The sequence below is a fragment of the Falco naumanni genome, chromosome 7 (assembly GCF_017639655.2).
Source record: "Falco naumanni isolate bFalNau1 chromosome 7, bFalNau1.pat, whole genome shotgun sequence".
In the NCBI taxonomy this organism is placed as follows: Eukaryota; Metazoa; Chordata; class Aves; order Falconiformes; family Falconidae; genus Falco; species Falco naumanni.
Genome location: NC_054060.1, coordinates 14,667,662 through 14,691,275, shown reverse-complemented (window position 1 = coordinate 14,691,275; position 23,614 = coordinate 14,667,662). Strand labels below are relative to the sequence as shown.

At 41.6% G+C, this 23,614-nt stretch overlaps 2 protein-coding genes across 2 annotated transcripts in view; one reads left to right on the top strand and one right to left on the bottom strand.

Annotated features, from left to right (window-relative positions):
- Positions 1–23,614, top strand: part of BLOC1S6 (biogenesis of lysosomal organelles complex 1 subunit 6) — a 39,682-nt gene that overhangs the window by 8,466 nt on the left and 7,602 nt on the right. The window lies entirely within an intron of this gene.
- Positions 3,286–20,974, bottom strand: SLC30A4 (solute carrier family 30 member 4). The gene is made up of 7 exons (XM_040600971.1): positions 20,244–20,974; positions 15,127–15,273; positions 9,699–9,852; positions 9,221–9,434; positions 8,821–8,926; positions 6,305–6,439; positions 3,286–5,620 (listed from the first exon to the last, which is right to left on the bottom strand). Exons 1-7 carry the CDS (start codon positions 20,632–20,634, stop codon positions 5,466–5,468), a joined length of 1,302 nt encoding a protein of 433 aa, XP_040456905.1. The 5' UTR covers positions 20,635–20,974; the 3' UTR covers positions 3,286–5,465.

Here is a 23,614-nt window from a genome sequence, read left to right as displayed (position 1 = left end):
TTATGGTGTTTCTCGCAAAAATTCTATTTGAATTTAAAAGGCCAGTTACTAGACTTAAATATTTTTATACATCTACATCTCATCAATGTATTTAGGGATTTATTAGATAATTTTTTTGTGTGTGTGTGTTTTGAGAAAAAGAAATAGGCAGAGTGCAGGGACTTGGGTGTTCTTAATGCACCCGAGACAAAAGCAGACTTTTTTTGTCTGCTTGCCATCTGGCTGCTTTTATTTATTCATCAGCTGAATCAAAAATCCCTGTGTATATCAATACTGAGTTTAATGTGAAACACCCCCTGGACAGACGGCATTAACCTCATGTACTGACCGTCACAGTCCTGGAAAAACAACTTAGCCTTTCACCAGGTATTATAATAAGGAAATCATAAAGCAGTCATCACATGGATAAAATTATGCTTGTGTTTATGAAATGGCGTGCTTTTTTTCCTACAGAAATTGATGCCATAAAAGGTGTAAATGCTTCATAGCTGTAATAAAAGCAATTAAGTTCTTTTCCTGTACATTTAGCACTGGTCATTTTCAAACTGTGTGATACTAAGAGAAAAAAGCAGAATACAATGGAGAAAAGGAAAACAAGAGATGAAAAAGTAAAAATACTGATTTGGGTATTGTTATTTTACTGCTGTAAACATAGAAGACGGGCACGCATGCATTGTAAGAGCAGATTGCTGTGGCTGCTGCACAGCAATAAATGGGAAGGATCAGTATTTGTTCTAGCAGCTTCCAAAGTTGTGTCAGGTATTTCACAGAACGAAAGAGCCTGTATGGTCCTTCCTAGAGCATTCAGCCATGGAAAATGGAATGAGAAAAGTAGAACAGAAGGGGATTTGCCAGCTCCAGAGCACAGAGAGTGTCTGTAAGCGCCCAGCATGGTTTGTTACAGAGGGGGAGGATGCGGTGAGGCTGGAAAGGGGGTTAAGGGTGGGGAAGGTGTTTTGTTTTTTTAAGGTAGAAAGAGAATCTAGAGGTTTTCAGATTAGATCTTCCCTTTGAGTTAGTAACTTGGTGGCTAGAAGATTTTTCTCATCTAGAGATCAAAGAGGAAAAGGACTTTGGTCAAGCATGTATGTGAATATAACAGGCCTTGCAGGTTGTTTGGGGTATTTCACACCCAGTGCTGTGTGAGAAGCTCCTCGTAACCATGTAGGCAGCAGGTACACAGGGCGCAAGCTGGACATTATTAGTGAAACTGTAGAGAGGGTAAAGCATTGCAAGGAAAAAAAGTGAGAGAAGCAGAGAGCAGTGGTGCAATGCAAAGTGCTGATGAAACATGAGATTTGAGCTACATGTGCTGACTCCTGAACAACTGAATGTGCTTGGAGCAACCAGCAAGAAAAAAAGAGCTAGGCATTTTGAATGGATAGAGGGAAATGCTGGGGATTTGCAGCAGGTTGTCCCCTCCCCTTGAGAACTCAAGGGAACTTCTCTGGCAACGGACTAGCTTATTGGAGTCTAGGAAGCTGCTGCAGCGTGTATCATGTCTAATTACCCAACAACTTATCTTCATTTATGATACTCTTGTATCTGCAGAGAGAAATAATACTTAATGGCCCTGTTCAATGCAGCATCAGTGCAGCATCCTCATGAGATTCTGCCAAAATACCTGAACAAAAGACCTAGTGCTCATTAGTTCATGGGTGTCATTTGGATTTTTTTATTTGATGTCAGAAAACTACTTTTAAATGCCATCCTACTGCTTTTCTTAGTCATTCTGCCAACTGGGAGTGATTCTGCAAGAAATAGCAGATATGTACAGTAGTAAAATAATCAAAGACCAGATTCAGTGTGATGTTTTAAGTGGTGATTCCACTGCTGTAGAAGGAAATGCTGCCAGTATTTAAAAGACTAAATGTCAACACAATTTACAAAAAATAAAACAAAAATCAAGCAACCAAAAAGAAAAAAAGCAAAACTAACAAACCAAAACCCCACAGAATTAAGCAGAAAAATTCAGAAATACAATAGGTTTCTGTTAATTTTCTTCTTGAGATGAGAACATTTCAGAATAGAAGAGTGAGATCTGAGGGTCTGCAGTCTACTTGGTATAAAAATGCTTTATTTACTCATATGAGTAGGTTGTCATCAAAGCTGTGTACATGCTTCAGGAAAGGATGGGTGACAATCCACAGATTAAGAAAGGAAAAATGTCTGTCCAGTGTAGACTGTTAGAGGTGGCGGAATTTTCACAGGATTTCAGCTGTTCAGTCAGCAATGGCAATGCAGCACAACTCTGGAAAACAGGGATACTAGTTGTGGAAACCTGCTTGAACCTTATGAGTCTCTTGGTTAGAGTGAAATGCCGTTTAGGTAAATGCATTTTCATTTCAAGCAGAGGGTTTTGTAGAAAGAAAACAGTGTAAGTAATGTAAATGAGCTCAGGCACATGAAATAATCTGGATGTGCTGGAGAACTGCTTGGGAAGACATTAGGCTTTATTTATACTAAGGCCCCTTTCCTCTACGCTGATAGTGAAAATGACCTTGCAATGTCTGTAAAAATAACTTTTCTTTTATAGGCACTTATACTTCCAGAGTATTGTTATTGTGTATTAGATCATAAATTCCTGGGTTTTCTCAGTATTTCTCTATCCTTATAAGTAAGTGTACTAATTATTTCTACTGGGTTATTTTTATAGTTCTGTTGTGCTCATTTATTCCATCACTTGGAGTATTATAAGTGATAATACATGTACTCCTTTTGATGTTAATAGCAGATTCAGAAGATTGCTGGATTCTTACATTAAACATAGCAGTGCTAGACAACCTGTGCCCTGAATAATTCATAAAGACTAAGAAAAGGATTAGTGGCGGGCCACACAGATACAAATGTCCATGTGAGTTTAGTTACGACATTAAAACAAGGAATGTATGCTTCAAAGTCTCCCTGAGCATTGATTCTTTTATTCTTCATTCTCATTTCTTCTGCTGCTGCTTTTTCTCTGAACTCCTTCCAGTCTACAGACCTTGATAACAAGGGCCCCTCAAGGGTGAATGTAGCATTTCAAGAATGTTTTGCCAGTTGCTTTATGGCTGATCCTTCACCATACTTTGTGAGCCTGTATTTTATAAAGTGCAATTACCACACGGGAAATAACAAGACTTAAATTGTTCAGACTAAAGAGGGAGACATAGGTCATTCTATATATAGCATCTCCAAACTGAGTTAAGCTTGAGTGATCAGACATCTCAAAAAACAGCTGCTGTAAGAATCAAAGATGATGACAAGAGACAGAAGTACAAATAAATGTTTTATAAGACAACAATGGGAACTTTAATAATTGATTTAATAAAACCCACAATAAAGCAACACACTTCTGCTTTTTTCTTCAATTAAACAAATGTGTAGTAAATTATTAAAAAACTCCAAATACAATACATCTACTGTACTCCAACTTCTAATTACATTGACTGTAAACCCCAATTTAATTAAAGCCTATTTGAGTATTAGTATGTGCAAAATACCTGTTACTTGTTTGTGGTATTTTTTTTCCAGGAAGTTTGTAAGTATGGGATGCACATTTTTCATGAACTGTGATATGGCTTAATTAATGACAGTGTTTGTACTGAAGCATTAACTTCTCAAGTACAGTGCTACTTCGCCTCTGGGCTGTATGTGCTCCGATGCTTCCCATTTCTTGCCAGAACAAACATAATCCAGTGTTACGTGCGCTTTGTTCAAATGAATACTGTGCTGTCAGTTTTCACCAGCAAAAATTCATTATGTGACCCCTACCTCAAAAAAGGGGAGAAAAGAAGCAAAGATTGTTATCAGCAACTGCAGGTACAAATCAGCCTGATGAATATGTGAAACCCTAGCAAGTTTCAAAACAGACAATAGCTTAAGTATTCACAGCTGAGTATCACAATATCCATTATTGGGCAAAAAATTTCTTTTCTGATCCACACAGAGAACTACTTTTGATGTCAGTGGAAGTTCTGCATAAAGATCAAAGTACAGAATAAGCAAAAAATATCTGAAGCCAAGTTCTTCCCATCTTCTGAACTTTGCACGTCATATTCTTGTTGCCCTTAGCTTCTCCGATGCAATGACTTCAGAAGCAGGCGTAAATCTGAGCTTGGAGGTGCACAATAGCTTAGTGTCAGGTTTTATTATCCCGTGTACATTCGAAGTACAGGGGTTCCACCATGAAGCTAAGCAATTCAGTTTGTGGACTTTGAGATGTCTGGATGAATAAATAGTCTTTTCAAATCACCTCATCCCTTGGTAAATAAGAAAAGGACTTTCTTCTACCTCCGTAGGTTGTTACGATAATGTTGTCCAACACCATTAGGTTACTGAGCTTGCTTGGATTTTGCTTTATTCATAAAGCTAAGTAGTGGGGACTGCTATCTCTTGCAGTGACATTCCTGTCAGGATACTGCCATACTGTGCTTAAAGCAAAGATGAGAAGGTCAGGGATCTGTGACAGAGAATATAGATACTTGAAACTCCTCCTCACTTTCCTGTTAGATTCACGTATTTTGCATGTCTGTAGATTGTATTTGAGACTATCTCCACGTCAAGCATAGTTTCTATCATTTGACTTTTAGAACAAAACAATCATGGATAAATGATCAATTACAGAACATTTACTAATTATAACTAGAATGCATGCTAATCAACTGGCCTTTTAATGTGAAGCAAATGTTGGTTTAGACATTCAAGATTATTAATAATAAATTCATCTTACAAGTCAAAACTTTGTAAAATAAATAACCTGTTTCTAATGTATAAACCCTATTCTAAAATACATTAAAGATAACTGATCGCTTAAAACACTTTGGGTCCAGTGTTGGGTCTCCAGTTAAATACCAGAAGTCCAGGCAAGGATCTTCCTGGCTGGATCTCTGAATGCCCAGATTAAAGCTAACTTTCTGGTCTGGGTACAGTAAATTCTGTATTTTGCAGTGTCTCCGAAGAGACAGTTTCCAAAAGAATTCCACTAGCACTGTATGCATTATAGTTTAATAAACTGTATGAAAATTACTATTGCAAAAATACTGTATAATGAACTCAGGGATCATGACATATTATGGAACCCTGGCATGATCAGCATTAGAGACTCTTAACTGAAATACTTAATACTTGATGCTCCATTTGGAGTGCAGGTACTTTGTGGTACATAGTTATTAAAGGACAATATTGGACTGTAATTTGTGAGGTATCTGCAGAGCCACGTTGCAGTTTGTAAACAATGATCTGAAAACAGCTTTGTCTCAAAATAATAATAAATTGGATAAACCAGTACAAGGGAGAGAGTGAAATACATGTTCTGTAGGGCAACCACTGCACTTTTTGCAGCACCAGTTCTCCCTGCTGCATGTTACATAGCACAAATCCACATATTAATGGTTTCTACTTGATCATTTTCATTTTGCATTTATTGCTCTCAGTCTTTGACTACAAGAAAAAAAATAAGGCAGCAGTTCCCAAAACATACGAAATTAGGCACTGGAACTCTGACAACTCAAACAGGTTTTGTTCATTTCCTGTTTGTAACTCTGAAGCTGGACAGAGCACTTGTACATTCCAAACGTGCTCAGAAGCAGTTGTCGGGCCTTGGACTGAACTTCTTCCCATTTAGACGAACTACCAGGAACTGGAAGATCAAGAAAACAATTAATAGAATTCACTCTTCAAGAAACCTGGGCAGTCCTGCTGTTCTCAAATTTATAACAGTTTTACCAACTAGAATAATCTCTGGTCATGCTCATTTATTAATTTAATACTGTTCCGTGGTCACTATGTACTCTATATATTATTTTACACCTTTAAGTCTGTATCTTATAACTAGAATCACATCTTGATAAAACTGTGTATTTCAGACACCGCTCACTACCCCTAAAAAAAACCAACTTGAGCTTTCTTACTAAGAATTAATATTCATGGTACTGTTAGATGTCTAAATTAGCACACTTTTTGGCAAAACATACTTATTTTTCATATGTCAGATTGTTCCGCATTAGAACTTCACTCTGTCTTTCCCTGGACAAATTCCCTAAGGGAATTTCTGAGGAGAATTTTTTTTTCTTCCCTCTTACTCAAAAAATCTGTATTGGGTGTTTCAGTGTGAATATATTTTCTTTGCACAATTTTCATTTATACTATGTCTTTCTAGGCCAGTGGGTTCTATATCTTGCTGTACAAAACCATAGTTAGTAGAGATTTTTGTCTTCCCAGAATGGTATTTCCTGGTTCAACTTAAATAATAATATGAAGAGAAAGTATTGGGGGTTTTTCTACACTTAGATTTAATTTAGATTTATGCTATACAGCAGCTTACCTAGTTGCAAGTGGACTATGGCAGTTGTTTTTCCTGCAGTGAGAGACCAAACATTTAAATCTTCTATAGAATAAACATCCTCAATTTTCATCAAGTCTTCCTTAATGCGATCCACATTCAAATGCCTTGGAACTCCTGTGACACCAAACATGAGATAAAATTAATTCTGTCTTCTGCAAACTCTCAGTGGTCTTTAAAACATTGTGACAGATCTTGATGACTTGATAATTTGTGCTGTTGGAAGTGATCAGTAACTTCCAAGTTAACAATAGAGAGCAATATGCAAATTGACATATTAAGTCCATTAATATGGACTTAATATTTAAGTCTACATAAGATACAGAAGTTGTACAGGAATTGCAGTGTTGTCTCAAATGCAATTTTTCCTGTCCTGAATCAGCTCTCTGGCAACAGCTAGCATTAGATCTTTGGAACAATGTATTTCTGTAGACAACTGTACTGCAGCTTCTAACTCCCTGTAACTGCTTAGACCAGACTCTAAGCTTAGTCAGAATCTAAAAAAAAAATACAGCTAGGGCCTGTCTCCTGCTGTCTCCTGACACTTCTCTCTTCAGGTAACTGCTGTCACTTTCCAATGCTCATACTAATCCATCTGCAGTGGTTAACACATAAGACTTTTGTCTTACAGTGTGGCATCTTTGCAAATCAATGATTGCACTAACCAAGTCCTTCTAGACATAGTGTTTTCAGCACCTACAGCACCTCCACAGCATCCCTACTCCACCCTTTAGCTGTACAAAGGGCAGAATCAAAAGTTTAGATGATCAACATGGGTCAAAAACTAGTACAAAAATACTGAATAAACTGTGTTTCTGAATAGTTTTGTTACTATCATAGCTTTTTACTGCTTATGTTCCAGCTGTATGGAGTTTGATTATATATACTATGAGGACTTCAGCCACTTGCCTCTCAAATGGCTTCAGAATTTTTGGATAACTCCTCTCTGAACCTGATGCCTTACTGTCTTTTAAATTATGCTAGTTCCAGTACTCCTCTCTTGAAAGGTCAATGTCTAGGATTGTCTCACATTAAGCAAAATCTTCCCTCTAGTGAAGACCATCGAAAATTATTTAGCTGATAAACAGCTAACTGCCTCGTATTATTTGCACAGCTTTCTTTTTCCCAGGAAACTGGGACTTCAGTTTTGATGTCTACATCATGCTATTGATAAGACTTTTGTGCTGCCTTATAAATCTGTATTAAAAGCTTGAATCTCATTGCTTGAATTAGATAATCATTTAAATTTTAACTTAGCATTCCTAGTATAATGATGAAACTTCAGTTAAAATTAATACTGAAAGCTGATACAACTCCAAAGACCTTGATGTTGTAGCAATAATCTCCAATATAAATGCAAGTCCATTCTCTGGAGGTCCTGAATTTGAGTTGTAAAAATTCCCTAGCATACATAAAGCCTACCTATCATCGCTTTTAATAACATGATTAATTTGGATATTTTTATGACAACAGGGATACCTATGTAAACAGCTACAACTCAAAACATATGGAATCTAATAAACCATTAGTTTGTCTTAGCTGTTTTCTTCAGCTAAATCTTAGCTATTGCCTTGGGAGCTAAATGAGTTTTCTTACACAATTTTCACCATTTTTGCCTTCTTGGTGAACTTCCATTTTGTTGGAGATTTTTTTTCAAATGACAGCAAAAGCAGTTGACATTGAAGATGTTGAGGTCTTTGATTTAACTTCCTAACATAACAGAAGTCAAGTCAATCATAGTTCAAGAGACAGCTAAGAAGGTACAGCTAAAACCTAGGATTTTTCTCCCGTCCCTAGCATCTTCACTTTCGTAAGGTGTAAGCGCTAGATCAAGCACCAATAGTTGGCATGTTAGCTATAATAACGCAAACAACATTGCCGGCATCTTTCCCTCTTAAGTCACCACATGAGATAAGATTCTTCAGCTTACGTTCTGCTATTTTGTTCCCTTTTTTTTTTTTTCTTCTTCCTTTTACACCACTCTACTGGTAGCTTCCCCTATGGCAACAGTAATATGTTCCCTATTGGCACACAAGTAATAGAACAGCGCTTGCAGGAAAGGGGAAGATGGGACAGGCGTGAACCACCCACCCATCCATGTGGCCTAAGCCTGCTTGCTCATTTTACATGCATTCACTTTCACTTTAACTTTACAAGTAATTAAAGTGAAAGTATACAGCTGAGTCTAAGCAAATGTTTGCTTAGTTTAGCTGGTAGCCACTGCAGACACACAAGACAGTTCTGTACATTTCACTTTACCCTCCCTTGTTGGTAAAGTATGAGCAGAGCTAGGACTTGTGTCATTGTGGCAGAGATCAGTCACTGAAAGACTGCTGCAACATAGATAAGCCATCGAGAATCAACAAACGAAAGCAACAGGAGGATAAACAGGCCTCCAGACAAACCGATTTGTCAAGATTTGATCATGATGTCAAAAAGGTGCCAATGCTCATTGGTATTTGACATGTAAAGTACTGCTGACTGCGCACAGATCTTACCTTCTAGAATAATAACTCCTGTGTCACACAGAATTCGAACTGTTGTCAAAACCACCAGTATGGAGAATACATATGTACATATAGGATCAGCAATCTTGTATTCTGGCTGGAAGGGAAGTTCCGAAGTGTTAAAGCATGTATGAAAATAAGCTCACTTATAAAAACATGACTCAGAAAATGCAGCTACTCTAGCTCCAACTGTCATGAGTATTTCTTGTTTGCATAGTTACAAAATAGATAATGGAGATAGTCTTTGCTTATTTTGTGTGAATATATGAAGCTTAGAATATCAAAATCTACTTTTTTTATTCACTTAGAAAAACAAGTCCCTTTTTAATTTCATCACTGGAGTTGAAATTAAAAAAATTCCACCCTGCCTCAAAGACTAGCCATGCCTTACCTTAAAGCGTATGATGTAGGCAGCTACGAGCACACCAATACTTTGTACCAGGTCCCCCAGGGCATGTACAAATGCTGCTCTCACGGCAAGGCTGCTGTGGCTGTGGCTGCTGCTGTGGGCTCTGTTAGGAGAGGTCGACTGAGGTACGTGAGAGTGAGGGTGGGAATGGGAGTGGGAGTGCAGGTGGCCAGATTGATTCAGCAAAAAACCCATTCTGAAAGTGAAAGAAGAAAAACACTCCAAGAAACAGGCTTTAGGGGTTGGGGGGGGTGTATGTTTGTGGCTTTTTTTCTTTTTGTTTCCTTTTTAAACCAAAGAATTGAAAAAGTAATACTCAGCATCATTTCTTGTCTTATATATGAAAATGAAGAAGTCCAGCAAAATTACACCCCATGATAAAGTTACAGGCCATGAATGAATTAGCAGCTTATTCAGAAACACATTTATGAGTGTTAATGGAGAGAAAGTGAGGTCTTACATTAAGTTAACTGCAACACCAACGGCTGCTGTAATCAGCATGATATCGCCATTTATTTCATAGTCCATATGGATAGTTCTTTGAACAGCTTCATACAAGAGGAATGCCATAAGGATATAGACCAGCAATACACTAAGGATGGCTGACAATACTTCTGCAAACAGAAAGGAAACAACATTACGAAAGTGAGTCTCAGATCTATTTCTATTTCCAAATTAGAACATGGACAGACCCTTAATTATTTTAACTATTTTATGCGTATTATAACCCCAGTGCACAACTAACAAGTTGTGCAGTAAGTAAAACTTGTAAAATAGGATTAACAAATGGAGCTTGTTCTAATCAACTCCTTCACACTTCTCTGTCAGTATATCCCTCCAATTGCATATTCTGTGAAAGGTTCTGCACAGACGATGACTGTGACTTCTCCAGACAGCCCAGAACTTTTGTCTGAGATGTTGCCAACAAAGGCCCTGTCCAGGGAGAGGAGGGTAGGTGATCTCAAACGTCACTAGCCCACCTACAAATAAGAGAAAGCTTGATTTCAAGCCTCCACAGTATTAAGCTGGTGGGGTTAGAAATTAGTATTATATATCCTTTTATATTTAGGATGGAGAAAAATTATAAAAAGATTAAGGAACTGAACAGTACAAACTTGTCAGACCTATTACTCCCAATGTTCTTAACGCATGTGTACACAGTATCTACTGCAGATTTCTGCTATGAAGGATTGCTTAATGTACGTTTCTGTATTGCTGTAATACTCTGTTTTAACATTCTCTAATATTTACCAAATACTCGTATTTCACAAAAGTAAGAGTGTTATGACAAGCATTTTGGTACAGGAATTTTATCTGATTAGCAGGGACATTCTAAAGGGCACATACATCTAAATAAAGAGAAAATTAGAAACTTAATAAAAACTCCTAGTATTTCATTATCCTGCACCTTCTGCTGCCATTTACATCTGTGGAAAGTGGTTACAGCTCTCTACAAGGTTCCTGCTGTTCTGATGTGAGGTAAATAGGCCTGAATATTTTATGGGTCGGGACCTTAGTGCTATCTGCCTCAGTACCCAAGTCATGAAATTGGGCTGGTAACAGCATACATAAACCTGAAGAGGATGAGTCCACACTAGTTTTAAGGCCCTACTATAAAGAATAGGGGTCACTAGGTTCATTTTAACATAAATATACTTCTACCCTGTAGCTTCATATCCTCAAAGTGATTGCCCTGTTGCAGCTGAAACTTAAAAGGCAAAGATACCTGGCAGAGAAAACACTGGCCCAGTTAAAAGACTGTCTCAGTTGTATGAAGTTAATACAGGGCTTTACAGAAAGCACTGGGAAAACCTTAATGCTCGCTCCATTGTATTGCTTGGAAATCTGCAGCCATGCCCAAGTAATCTGTCATCATTCTGTGTAATGCTCATTACTGTCACTTCCCAGATGCATCACTGGATTTTAGCCTTCCTGTGGGAACTCAAAGATCAGAGTTGGAATTCATTTACGTGGAATTGTAATGGCGGTTCTTCCCCCTTGTTTCACATGTTGCCCTGATTTATTCCCCAGTAAGAGCAAAATTCTGCTCTTAGCTACACCATAGCCAAGATCTGATCTGAGAACTGCCTCGCTTCTCCCTCTGCTTTGAATCCGTCAGTGTACAGTACAACCTTCGTAACTGCAGAAGGTGTCATTTCTAACACAGAACTGCCTTAATTGTATTTATTGAATATTACAGTAAAAACCATGCAGCTCTACAAGCATTTTAATATCACCGAAATCACTTGATCCATACACTGAATTTGTAACATAATTATGGGAGAAGAAACTCACACCAACGCCTTCAGCTGTTCAGTAGTGTGTCAGTGCCTGGACGAGTACCAGCATTACCAGGCAGTAACAAGGCTCTGAAAGGCAACTGCCACAGTCTCAGGGCAACATGAAAATCCTGGAAATACCCATGCAAGTGGTTGTGTTCTTTACAAAGTAGGCAGATTATTCAGGGCAACAGCCTTTAAAAAATCCAGTACATTGCTTAGAAGGTTTTCCAGAATGCTTTTTAAAAAATTTGTGGAGCCATAGCACATTAGCATGTAGCAGAGAAATAATATAGTGTGGTTTTACAATCTAAACTCATGTTTTCGGCATCGGAAACCAGTGTTTTCCTTGCAGTTTCTTTCACAGTCATTGTCATGTCAGCATTGTAGATTTGTGCTGAGATCTTTCACTTCTTGTGAAATGAACTATGCACTGTCTCAGCGGACTGACTGATTCTGTCACTACTAACATTGTCTCTGCAGCAATGGAAAAATGCCAGGTTCCGTATCTGTGCTTAAATCTGCTCAGTGTCTTGCTGAGAAGGAGGTATCTCTACTTGGTGGTGAAACAGAACTATTTTTGGCTTCAAGAATATAATCCTTTTTAGACATGACTGCAATTTCCATTATTTTGTCTTCACTTTTCTAACCCATTCCTGAATCTGTCAGCTTCCTTTTCACCACTGAAAACTGAATAAAACTGAATGTGGAGCATACACATTATGTATTCAGAGAGAATTCAGATAAGTGAAAACTAGTGCTAATTTTCTTCTGGAATTTGACTAGGCAACTAATAGGTCTGTTGTCTTAACAATGCAATGTTTATGGGAACAAGTTTGAAAATTCATCGTTCTGCAAACAAAAGTGATAACGAGCGCCAGAAATATTGTTCATTAGAATGTTTTCATGCTTACTGTATGTACAGATTATCTTCAAACTTAATGCAAAGCAGGTCAGCAATGAGATAGTTCTTGCACATATTCCCAGCTTTAAACAAACACTCCACATTTTTTCTGTGACAGATGCTCAATGTGTACCCTGTTTTTAATGTTCTGTCATGTTTTAACATCTCTCTCGTGAAATTCAAGCTATTGTTGAGCTCATATTTGCTGACAAGCTTCTGGCATATAGGTTATTTGGAAATATGTGTTACAGAGAGGATATACCCTAGAAGCAGCTTTGTTCCATTGCCAGCATTCACTGATGTGTGAAACTGGGCCCGCAGGCCATGGCATTAGCACTGGGTGCCTAAAATCAGGCAAATAAATTTCACAAATGTGACTTAAAAAAAAACCCTGTGTATGGTAATCTTGAACCGTCCCATCTTCTGTACTTGGAGAGCCTAGGCCAGCGTTTGGGGGGGTCCCTTGCAAGGCCTTTACACACTTCCCCTTCCTCACTGCAGCCACAGAAACGCTCTTCCACCCGCCCCCATGCTCTACTCCTCCTCCAGAGAAAACTGCACTGCCGCTATTCACACAGAATGCCTGAGGTAGAAAGGAACCCTTGGAAACTGCTGTCCTGCTCAAAGCAGGGCCAACTACAACAGGTTGCTCAGGGCGGCATCCAGTTGGTTTTGAGTATTTCTACTGTGAGACTCTGCAACCTGTTGTAGTGTTTGACCTCCTACTGTCACTGGGGCGGAAAAGGGCGAGTAACTGTTGCAGAACTGAGAAGCTGCTCCCTGTAGCTTCTCCCAGGGAGAAGATGGTGGGCGATATAAACTAATTCCATGGGCCAGATCTAGCCCATGGGCCACCATTGGATCAGTCTGGACAACATTTTTCTTGGCACTAAAACAGGAAAACAAAAAGGTACAGAAAGTGAGGTGGCAGGAATCCTCAAGGATTTATGTCTGCAAGTGCTATGGAGCCCTCAAATTAATTGAAAAGTTGGCGAAAATTTACATAACTAGGTAAGATTTTAATGGTTAAGTAAGTTGTATTTTTCTTAAGATTAACTTAGGTTTTAAGCTAGGCCGTGGTATGTTCAATGTATGTACTATTTGGTTTTAGAAAATTTACAAAGACACACCATTACTCAAATAATTTTTTTAAATAGCATTAAAGTATGTATAAATGCAAACATCCTTCTGGAGAGTATGAGCAAATGCCAGGGGCATACCTGCAAGGTCAGGTTTCAGTATTAGGGGAGCTTCTATCACAAAATTAAAACTTCTTGAAAGAAAAGTTTGTAATGGGAAATGCTGGCACTGTTAATGTTTTCTTGCTAAAGCCCCGAAGATCTCTGCTAGTATACAGAGTTATGCATTCATGCATTAGTGACTAACTGATGACAAGTGCCTAGGAGTGATGGAGTTGTTGAATTCTGCTGCTGTTCTAGCAGCCAAAATAAGAATTACAAATAATGACTACAAAAGACATTGGAATTTCTTGAAAAATATACACTATAGAACGTACACATCAGAGGCAGCAAACTGTGACACTAGAAATTATCTATTTCATGAAAAATAAAGGTTGAAGCTTTTGGTAAAATGCCTACAAGACCTGCAACTGTATATTAAGAATTGTTATATCCAGTCAGCAACCACATGAAAACACCCTTTTATCATCATTACATTTCCAAACATGAAGTAATGAATCCTGAAAATACCTTTCCAAGGTTTAGTACGTAATTGTTTATACTTATTTTTACAGACACCTAAAATAGACAGAGGTTAAGTGACTTACTGTATTGCAAACTATGGGACATTCTGACCTCTGCTTTGTGTGGTTTGAGGAGTGCAAGTGGGATACTGATCTATGTGGCTTCTGGCAGGGCAGAACTCTGTGATAATATGCTCTACAGAACTTTTTAATTCTGGATTAAGATGTAGTTTTTCACAGTGACACTAGAAAAAGGTCCTATCCATAATTCTACTGAAGTCAATGGAAGATGTACATCCTGGGCACTGGCAATAATGTTGTGAACAACTGACTGACGTGCAGCTCCAAGAAGCTCCTCAGTGTGTCACACAAGCAGTTAACAGCGGTACAGCAGTGAGTGGCCAAAGAATGTGTCCCTCTTGCTTAAAAGCCTCAACTCCAAAGCACAAAGGTGCACAGGGGCCTGACCTAATGCAACAGCCCACCAGCTGTGGATAGGCTGTGAAACACAGCTGCACGTCCACTCTTGTTCTTGCTGGGGACACCTTCCTCCTCTGAACCCTTTTTAAACTTTCTAGGCCATGGTTCATTTGTAGGAAGTCATACTTACAATGTCATCGTCTATCCAATTCCCCAGCCTTCCTCTTCAAGACAGTACATGAATCAAGCATTTAGAATTTAACTCAGAATCTGCTAAGTCCCAGTTCCACAGAGATGGAGAGAGACATCCTGCTCATAGTGAGTGAAACTCTGCCATCAAACTTCACTTTTGGCTGAGGTTTAAAATGTAAAAAAAAAATTTATTATCTATTCCCTTGTGGAAATACAATCTGTGTAGTGGATCCACAATGGCCGGTGAAAGGACATCACAGTCAGAGTGTTAAAGCAAATTTTAGGCTTGTTGCTACTTTCTTTCTAGTTACCTATTCTTCTAGAATTAGGTGATCTTTACAGTTGTTGCTTAAAATACTCTTGTTAATAGCAAAAGCTGATATCTACATACCTAAGCGATGAAATCCAAAAGTGAACCTCTTTGTGGGAGATTTTGCAGACAGCCAGAGAGCAAGCAGGGTCAAAATAATACCACTAAGGTCAGTTAACATATGAAGTGCATCTGTCATAATTGCTAGACTGTTAGCAACGTATCCACCTGAAAACAAAGTTGGAAAAGTCAGGATGTATGCCACTAATGATTCTAAATAATATCCTCTTAGCACAGCTTACAGTTATGTATTTTCAGAACAGTGTATTGAGAGCCCTTCTTATAATCCCTAAACAGGGGCGTTTTGCCATTACAATCAAAATGCCATGCTATAATTTAAGGCTACCATAGTTACAAGTGCAGTGAAGTGTGCTTTCTATTAAGAGTAACACAGAAATGATTCAGTCCTGTTATGCTCACAGAGATTACTTGCATTATAACGTTTGCAAGATCAGGCCAAAAATAGTTTTGTATCTTTTCTATATATATTATTGCATGTGTGTTTAATCAGCTGATCCTTTTATTAAATTACATCTGTTAAATATTTTGACATTGTGGAACAGGGACAGAAATCCAGTGACTCAATGGCAAGGAAATTTACCCTGCCCCCTTTATATTTTTATTACATTATCTTTTAACCCTCATTATTTCGCTGTTATGGCAGGGGTTTATAAGTTCTGCCAATACATACTGCAGACGATGACTTTCACTTGCATAGTCTTTTTCTTTTGTTATTTATTACCATATTTTTTCCTCATAATTGTGAGCTGCATTGAGACAAATAACCTCAGATCAAAGGTTAGTATCTTTGTTCCAATTCAATTGCTAGTGCTACTGTTGGATAGGTGAGATGTAAAGAATGCACCTCTCTTAAGCATCCCTTATCCAAAGGGGAATCAAGGACAAGCTGTGTTGTCTTCCATATGCATGAAAGTAAGCCCACTTTCTCAGAAAAGAGCACATCTTTAGTGTCAGCTCAGCTATGATTTAGTTTCTCTTTTTACCTTGAGATTGTCATTCAGCCTCTAAATTCTACAGAGCAAAGCATGCAGCTGGCACGCCATTTGGCAAGCTTGAGGCTCCAACTAACATTTCGGGTAAAGGTATCTTCATATACAATTAAAACTGTCTTAGGGAAGAGGCTGAACATGAGTAAACAGCAAAGGGAAATTCACAACTGGCTGACTGCTTTCAAGACTGCTCATAAAACACGTGTGTATGTATGGCTGCGGGTGTTTGTATGTACACACCTGCAGACAGAGCTACGTGCTCCTCCCCAGCCAAACAAAGCACTTTGGCTGATACTGTAGTAGTGCTTGTACTGAGGGTAACTACCAAACACACCACATTTTCAACCAGTTCCTTTCCTCCATCCCCGCTTCTTCAGTTGTTTGTAAGTGTCCAAGTCAAATTCCTCTGAGGCTGAAATTTTCCAAAGGCTATCACAGCTCAAAACTAACGAGTTTTTAAGATTTAGCAATTCATCAGCTTTTTGAGTAAAATGAGTTACACCTTTCCTTTCTGAATTAATTTGTGTTCTCACGTAATTTTAAAAAATATGACTTAGAAATGTGTAAGTCAGCCTTTTGTATAGTCAGCACAGAAGAAACGTTGTATTTAAGGACACTGAATTGAGTAGTTTATATGTATGGACATTGAATTGAGTAGTTTATATGTATGGACATTCAATCCAGTAGTTTACATGTATGGCCATTCAAAGTACATATGTTAATTCACATGTATTAATTTTGAGAATCACTTCAGTCCAAGATGAGTCAATTCTATTTCAGCTAGCCTCTCAATTTTAAAAACTATAAAAATAAAATTATAAAGAAGGAATTCAGGTACAGAAGCTAATCATAATGCAGCATGTAACTGAGATTTACAAAATTCTGATATCAAAGGTTCTCTGTTTCCAAATGTATCGGTTCATTGCTTGGTTAAAAATACTGCTTAAGAGCTGTTCAAACAGGATTGGCAACTTGGAAAAAAAAAAGGACATCTATAACCTCTACAAATAGACAGCTTGATGGCTCACCACTGCTTTCAGTGACCTGTGAAGGACAGCTGTCCTTCTCACGGACGATCAATTGGAAATCTCTCAACATAGCTGAAAACATCAAAACCTTGTCAGAAAAGCTAACTAAGATTTGCAATATGTTTTTAATTTCTTGATGCAAAATGGTTCCCACAAAGTGTAAGTTGTTATCTGACTTTTACAATGACTGTTCATCAAATTAAACAACAAAAACTGAGGTGGGCTGGGGTAATGAGCTTGGCTATACTTTGGGAAAAAATATGCCAATCAAGATTTCACAAAAAAGCTGCTGAAACAAGATTTCCTTTATCTTGACATCGGTAACAGACAGCAGGAGGACTTTTGCTGAAGAAATTAATTGTCTGATAGGGTCTTCTGCCTTTTTCTCAAACTCAAATCTGTCAAAGATCACAGAAGTCAGTCAGTTAAAATGTTCTATGTAATCAAACACAGTTTCCCAAATACCTGAGCTACAGATCAATTCAGGAAGTTCCAAAATTTGAAGCCAAGCAGACAGAACACAAGAAAGGAATGGAGTGAAATAAATTAAACAGGAACAGCACTGACCCAGGACTTGAGGGCTCCATCTGTAATTACTCATTCTACTGCTGATTACTTGCCCTGTGACAAGTCATTCAGGTCAAGATCCACAAAAGTACAGAGATACCCAAGTCCTCTATTTATTTGCTGTGCAAGCTGGATGCCTGAATATTTTATGGGCCTGGCCCCTTAGTGCTGTCTGCCTCCGTGCCAAAATAATGAAGTAGGGCTGGTGATAGCCTACAGAAACCTGAGGAGGATGAGCCCACACTACAGTACCAACACTTTGTACAGATAAATCCGCCACCCTGAGCTGAGCCTGCAGAAGTCCTGGCTGTGAGGGAGAAACAGATGATGTGACAATGATGAGAAATTATTTTTTACTCTCAACACGTATTATTTCTAGAGCTCTCCCTGCTCTAGCTATGGAGAGGTCTAGAACAGCATGAATCGGATCTGAAGCCCCTAACAGATACATTCTCAGTGACTTCAGCATAAGCTGCCTACAGCTCAGACATACTGTTCAGTGAGGGGCCCTTCAGATGAACTAAATTCAGCGTATATGAGAACTCTGGTATGAATACAATCAAATAAAATCACTCTCATGTTAAAGGGTGCCTGCATCTGAGATGCAATGCTGTGTTGCTTATCAAATTTACCTGAGGTCATGCTGAGAAAAAAATGGAGCCAGGGGGCAAATGGAGGCATTCAGGCAGATCCTCACAAGTCTGATGCAAAGCGCCTTATCCATGATAAGCTGATGTATTGTGGCAGTGTTATCAATGACTAACCACACACAGAGAGATGTTAAAAGACAAAACTACTTTCTTCCATTAACCCGCGTTCCTGAAATAAGGCCCCAAATAAAACTGGTGCAAATACAGTCAGTAATCTGGTCTCTCTCTGAAAAACAGACCGTTTCTCCTAGGGATTTTTTTCTACACATGTAGGACAAACTGTATTATTTATACTCAGGCAATGATTTTGCTCCCTATCCATCTTGTAGAAGTTCCTGTCTTTAAGATGCAATTCACAACTGTCCTAGGACAAGTGATCCAAGAGCATTAGCTCACCACATCAGCAAAGGTCAGATCTTCAGCCGTTACTGACCAAATCTGCATAGGTGAGGAGGAGGATGTAGGTCCCACGTTGCTATATCTGAGGTATCTCTGTCCTTTACTTCCAGAAAGTTTTTGTGACTTTTTTTTTTCCCCCCACCTGGTGAATTATGGCCAACAATTCATCTCAATAGCTGTGATTTATACTTGTATGTTAAAATGAAAGCAGTTTAAAAGCAATTAATTGTTATAGTTGCTAGAGAGCCCTGGACCAACCCATCAATGTGCTGGCACTGTGTAATGCTCCCCACCACTTCAAATCGGGGGAAAGCAGATGGGAGACTTCAAGCATCCTTCAGGAGGCTGAGCAGCACCGAGCAGACACTTGCACTGAATGGCATGGATGTGTCCAAAAAAACAGAAGGTAACAGGACACTGATTAATAAGTGAACAGAGACTAGAAGATAAATATTATCCTTTGTAAAAATGATTAGGTAATGGCAAAGGCATAACACATAATAGCTCATCTATGCATCCAAGGGACCTTCAATTCTTAAATTTTATTTCAAACCTACGCTGCTATAGCCTATTAAATAAAGTGCAGTCATTTTGTACAGACCGCTGTATAATGCATAGGTTTCTCTTCAACCTAAATAGCAGATGACAGCCTGCCTTTTATGCGGGAGCAATGAAAGCTGAACTCAAGCACAAGATTCACTCTTCTGACCAACAACAATCAGATGCTTATATAGGAACAGCTTTCCAGGTAAAAGCCCACCGTACTTCTGCCAAGTATTAACAAACAGAAAACATGTAATTTAACCAAACTACTTGGTAGTCTTAAGTGTTGTAATGGGAACTGTCAAAATACCTATTATTTTGATGGACTTTGCTTGTACGATTTATGTTTGGATGGAGCATAGGCTAGCCCAGAGCTCAGTAGGGCATTGGGAAGTTGTCGAGAGAGTGTCTCCTTCCCTGGATTGTCACTGACAGCTCGGGATTTGGCTTTTCAGTTGTAAGTAACAGTGTATTGCTTGACCTGATGCATAAGGACAAATACTCCCCAGTATCAGTTTTGTTGTTACGGTAAATCCCACAGGTGGAAACCCTGTTTTCCTCTCCTGTTGCAAGTACAGTGGGGTTGTATGGCAGTAATTAAAACATACTGTGATGAAATTGTTCATCTTAAGTATGTAATAAAATGACGCTTCTCCCTCGCTAAAGACACCTTACACACCTGTAAGACACACAGGGAGAAATAAAAAGCCATTGGACAAAGCAAAAAAACCAGCTTATCTGATGCCATTTGGGGGGAACTGGGGAGGTTCAGGTAAGGGAAGCTGCAGATTCCTCGGGGTTTTTTTCCTTGCGTGGAAAATACATACAGGCGGCCTTTGCTCATTCTCCGCACTTGCAGCCATTCGCTAAACGCCCGCGGGCGCCGCTCAGCGCAGGGGCACAGCCGGGCCGGAGGGACGGCCAGCAACGCCCCGACTCACCTATGAGCTCCCCGGTCATGAAGAGCAGGTAGAGGAGGGCAGCGAGCGCCAGCCGCCGCTTCACCGTCCTCTGCTTGCAGCGCTCTCGCCGGCTGCTGCAGCCGCTGCAGGGGCCCGCCCGGCCGGCGCGGCCGCTGCGCAGGGCCCCGTCCCGCTCCAGCAGCGACTCGTCGTCAGAGGGCAGGGCCAGGGGCGCCCCGTTCGCCGGCGTCTCCGGGGCAGCCTCCGAGGCGTCGTCCGACACCACCACTCGCAGCTTGTTGAACCGGGGGAAGTCCTCGTCCCCCACCTCGTCCGAGAAGTCAAAGGCACTCGAGTCGTTCAGGAACAGCGGGGCCTCGCTCCTCCGCAGCAGGGACTTGATGCTCGTCCAGAGGCCGGGCCCGGCCATAGCGCCGGCGGCCAGGGGGGCCCGCCGGGCCCGGCCGATCCGCCGCTGGCGGCTCCGCTGGCGCAGCTGCCCCCTCGCAGGCGGCGCCCGTCCGCTCGCCGTCCCGTCAGGGCATGTCCCCTACATCGCCCCGCCGGGCCCGGCCGCAACGCAACGCAGGGCTCCCCCGCGGGGCGCCCCGGCACCAAAGGGCCGCGCCGCCGCCGCCTCCCGGCACTCGCGGGCCCCCCCGCGCCGGGCACCGAGCTGCGAGGCGGCCGCGGGCGCTGTCACCTGCCCCGGCTGCCCCGCGGAGCCCGCCTCCCCGCCGGCGCGGCCCCGGGCACGGTCACGGCGCGGCCCCGGGCACGGTCACGGCGCGGCCCCGGGCACGGCCACGGCGCGGCTCCGGGCACGGTCACGCCGCGGCCGGGCAGGCGGCGCCGGGCGCAGGGCCGCCTCCCCGCCGGCGCAGGGGGAGCGCCGCCGCCGCCGCGCGCGTCACATCCATCAGCGGCCGCGCCTCCGCCGAAGCCCCTGCGCGCTCCCGGCACTGCCCCCGGGCCGGCCCCGCGGAGGGCGGCAGCGGCGGGCGCGGAGGGGCCGGGCCGCCAGGCGGCCGCCGGCAATCCCTGCGCGCCCGCGGGGATCCACCGGTTCGAGCCCCGCTGCCGGCGCTGGCCGCGGAGGCGGTGGGGCCGCGCTGCGCTGCGCCGCGCCGGGCGTGCGCCTGTGCTGGGCGGGTGAGTGTCGTGCGGGGGCTTTAACACCCGGGTGGGGTCGGTCGGCGGGAGCGGCTGTGTTCGTGCGCGCCGGCAGCCTGGACCGCGTAGTTCGGTGCTGCGAACTGCTTCCAGTCTGAGAAGCCGCCCGTTTGCACTGTGTGGCTTTTTACCGTTTCCAGTAACTCCCGTCAGGGCAGCCTCGTGTTGTGGGAAGTTCCATGTGCCTTTTTGAACATTCCCTCAAGGCTGCAGGGAGAAACGAGCCTCAGAGGCCCTGCTGTCCTGTAATTCCTTCCATAACCACACTCTCACTCAAGAGTAATTAGGTTGAGAAGTTATCCCCCACCTCACTGGTCTGGGTACTAGAAATTTTCTTCTAATTCCTAGCCTGCACTGGTTCGGGGCCAGTTTGTACCCGTGAGCAAATTCTGTTACTGCGTCAGTCACTTCCCCAAGTCACAAGCGTTTCTGGGAAAAACATGCCCACGACGGCGCCAGTACATGTACTGGGTTTTGACCGGGCTGAAGGCCGTTACCAGAGAGCTGTGAAGGACTGCAAGGCTCTGCAGAAGGGCACTGCCTTCCTGGTAGCCCATCCTCGGCGGCGCTGCAGGACGTGGAGCCAACAAGCCAGCAAGGATGTTCCTCATTGGAACGGGCCCTGCAGGACAGCAGGAGTAGCGGGTAAACTGGATTTGGGCGGAGATTACATATTGTTTTTTTCCATAATGATGTCCACAAATAAACAGCACTAGGCTTTCTCTGAGCTCCCTTGCCACTTTACACTGTGGCCATCTTCCTGAGCATGTAATCTCAAGTTGTTCTCCCTCAGATGGTGACAGAGGTGCCATCCCCTGCCCTTTCACCTCCTTCGTCATTCCCACAGCAGGGTTACTGGCACAGTTGTTTTGGGGCCAGACAGTGAACTGGGTTCCTGCAATGGGCCGGAATTTTACAATACATACTGGAGGGGGCTGGGACACATTTGTGTGTGTAACTGAGACTGCTGCCGTGATCACAGCTTGCGTAGACACCCATATGACAACTGAGGGGGCAGCAAACAGAGTGGGAGGCGGAATGAACAGTCGAGGCTGCAAACCTGTTACGCCAGCCTTGCTGCCTGGGGAACTGCTCCCAGATGGGTTCCAGTTCAGCCATTCTTAAATGTTTTTGTTCTCAGCTCTGGGTGATTTGACTCACTGTGTTTCACCAGTTTCACCACTTGTACCAAGCGCTAGTGCGTGAGGACACATGGGCATGAACGACTAGCCAGGAAGGAGCTGCCAAAACATCTGTCTTAAAATGTTGGGCTTTGCATTGAGAGATTGAGGAATAGGTGCATGCTCCGTTCTACAGGAACAGAAACTTCTGGCACTGAGGAAGGGTAGTGAGCTGGGGGGACAACACCTACAACCAGTGCACCAAGGCTGGCCAGCTTGCCTTATACTGAATAACTAAGACCAGATTTTTCTGAAGTGTTGTCAAGAATCAAGTAATACGTGTCAAAATAAACCTCTGTTGAACAAAACCTTTTGTAGCAGCCTGTTACACTCCCATTTCTTTATTATGGCAGCCAAGGCTGTACCCTCTCTGTAGTCTGGTTTACTTAATAACTAAGTGAGAGAGTCTTTAAGAGGTTAGCCATTTAATGTGAAATATTTCCTTTTCATACTGTCATCCCTTAAGTCATACAGCACTTTCAAAGTTGGGGGTTTAAAACATATTGTTTGCTATACAATTCAAGCTAACTTACTCCATTTTTACTCAGATTTCTAGGGTGTAGTGGGGGTGTTACTATATATGTATCTGTTTAAATGAGTTACAACGATAAAATAATGTGTAGGTGACAGTGCTGCATTAAAGTTTTCTGAAGAGTTTCCACAACATAAAATTAAAATGAAATGTGATTATTTGCTGTTACAGTGTCACATACATAGGCATTTGTCTTGCCAGTAGTTCAAAATTTAACAGCTTTCCAGCGCATGAGTCTGCAGTCTTGCTGGGAGCGGAAGACCTCCGCGAGCAAGCTAGAAAGTTGTGTATGAACTTTGGACAAGCATCTGGAGATAGAAGGTGTTGAATTGCTGTAGGATTAGAAGTAGCAAATAAGTGCAGGAGTACAACAGAAGACCGTAGCAGAACAGGAGAGAAAGCAAGGAAGCATACAAGGATGTTAAACACAGATTCACAAACATTGCTGCCATGGGTAGAAGAGCCATCAGCTGAAGAGTCCAGGTTCTTCAGTCATCTTTAGGTAGCTCTGTTGCTGTGCAGGG

Bases quoted from the DNA above. Each gene is read 5' to 3' on its own strand.
- SLC30A4 (XM_040600971.1), bottom strand. From the start codon at position 20,634: ATGGCCGGGCCCGGCCTCTGGACGAGCATCAAGTCCCTGCTGCGGAGG. The intron at 15,274-20,243 runs GTGAGTCGGGGC...CTTTGTTTTCAG, and splicing joins CATGACCGGGGAGCTCATAG to GTGGATACGTTGCTAACAGT. The intron at 8,927-9,220 runs GTAAGGCATGGC...CTTCCCTTCCAG, and splicing joins CCTACATCATACGCTTTAAG to CCAGAATACAAGATTGCTGA.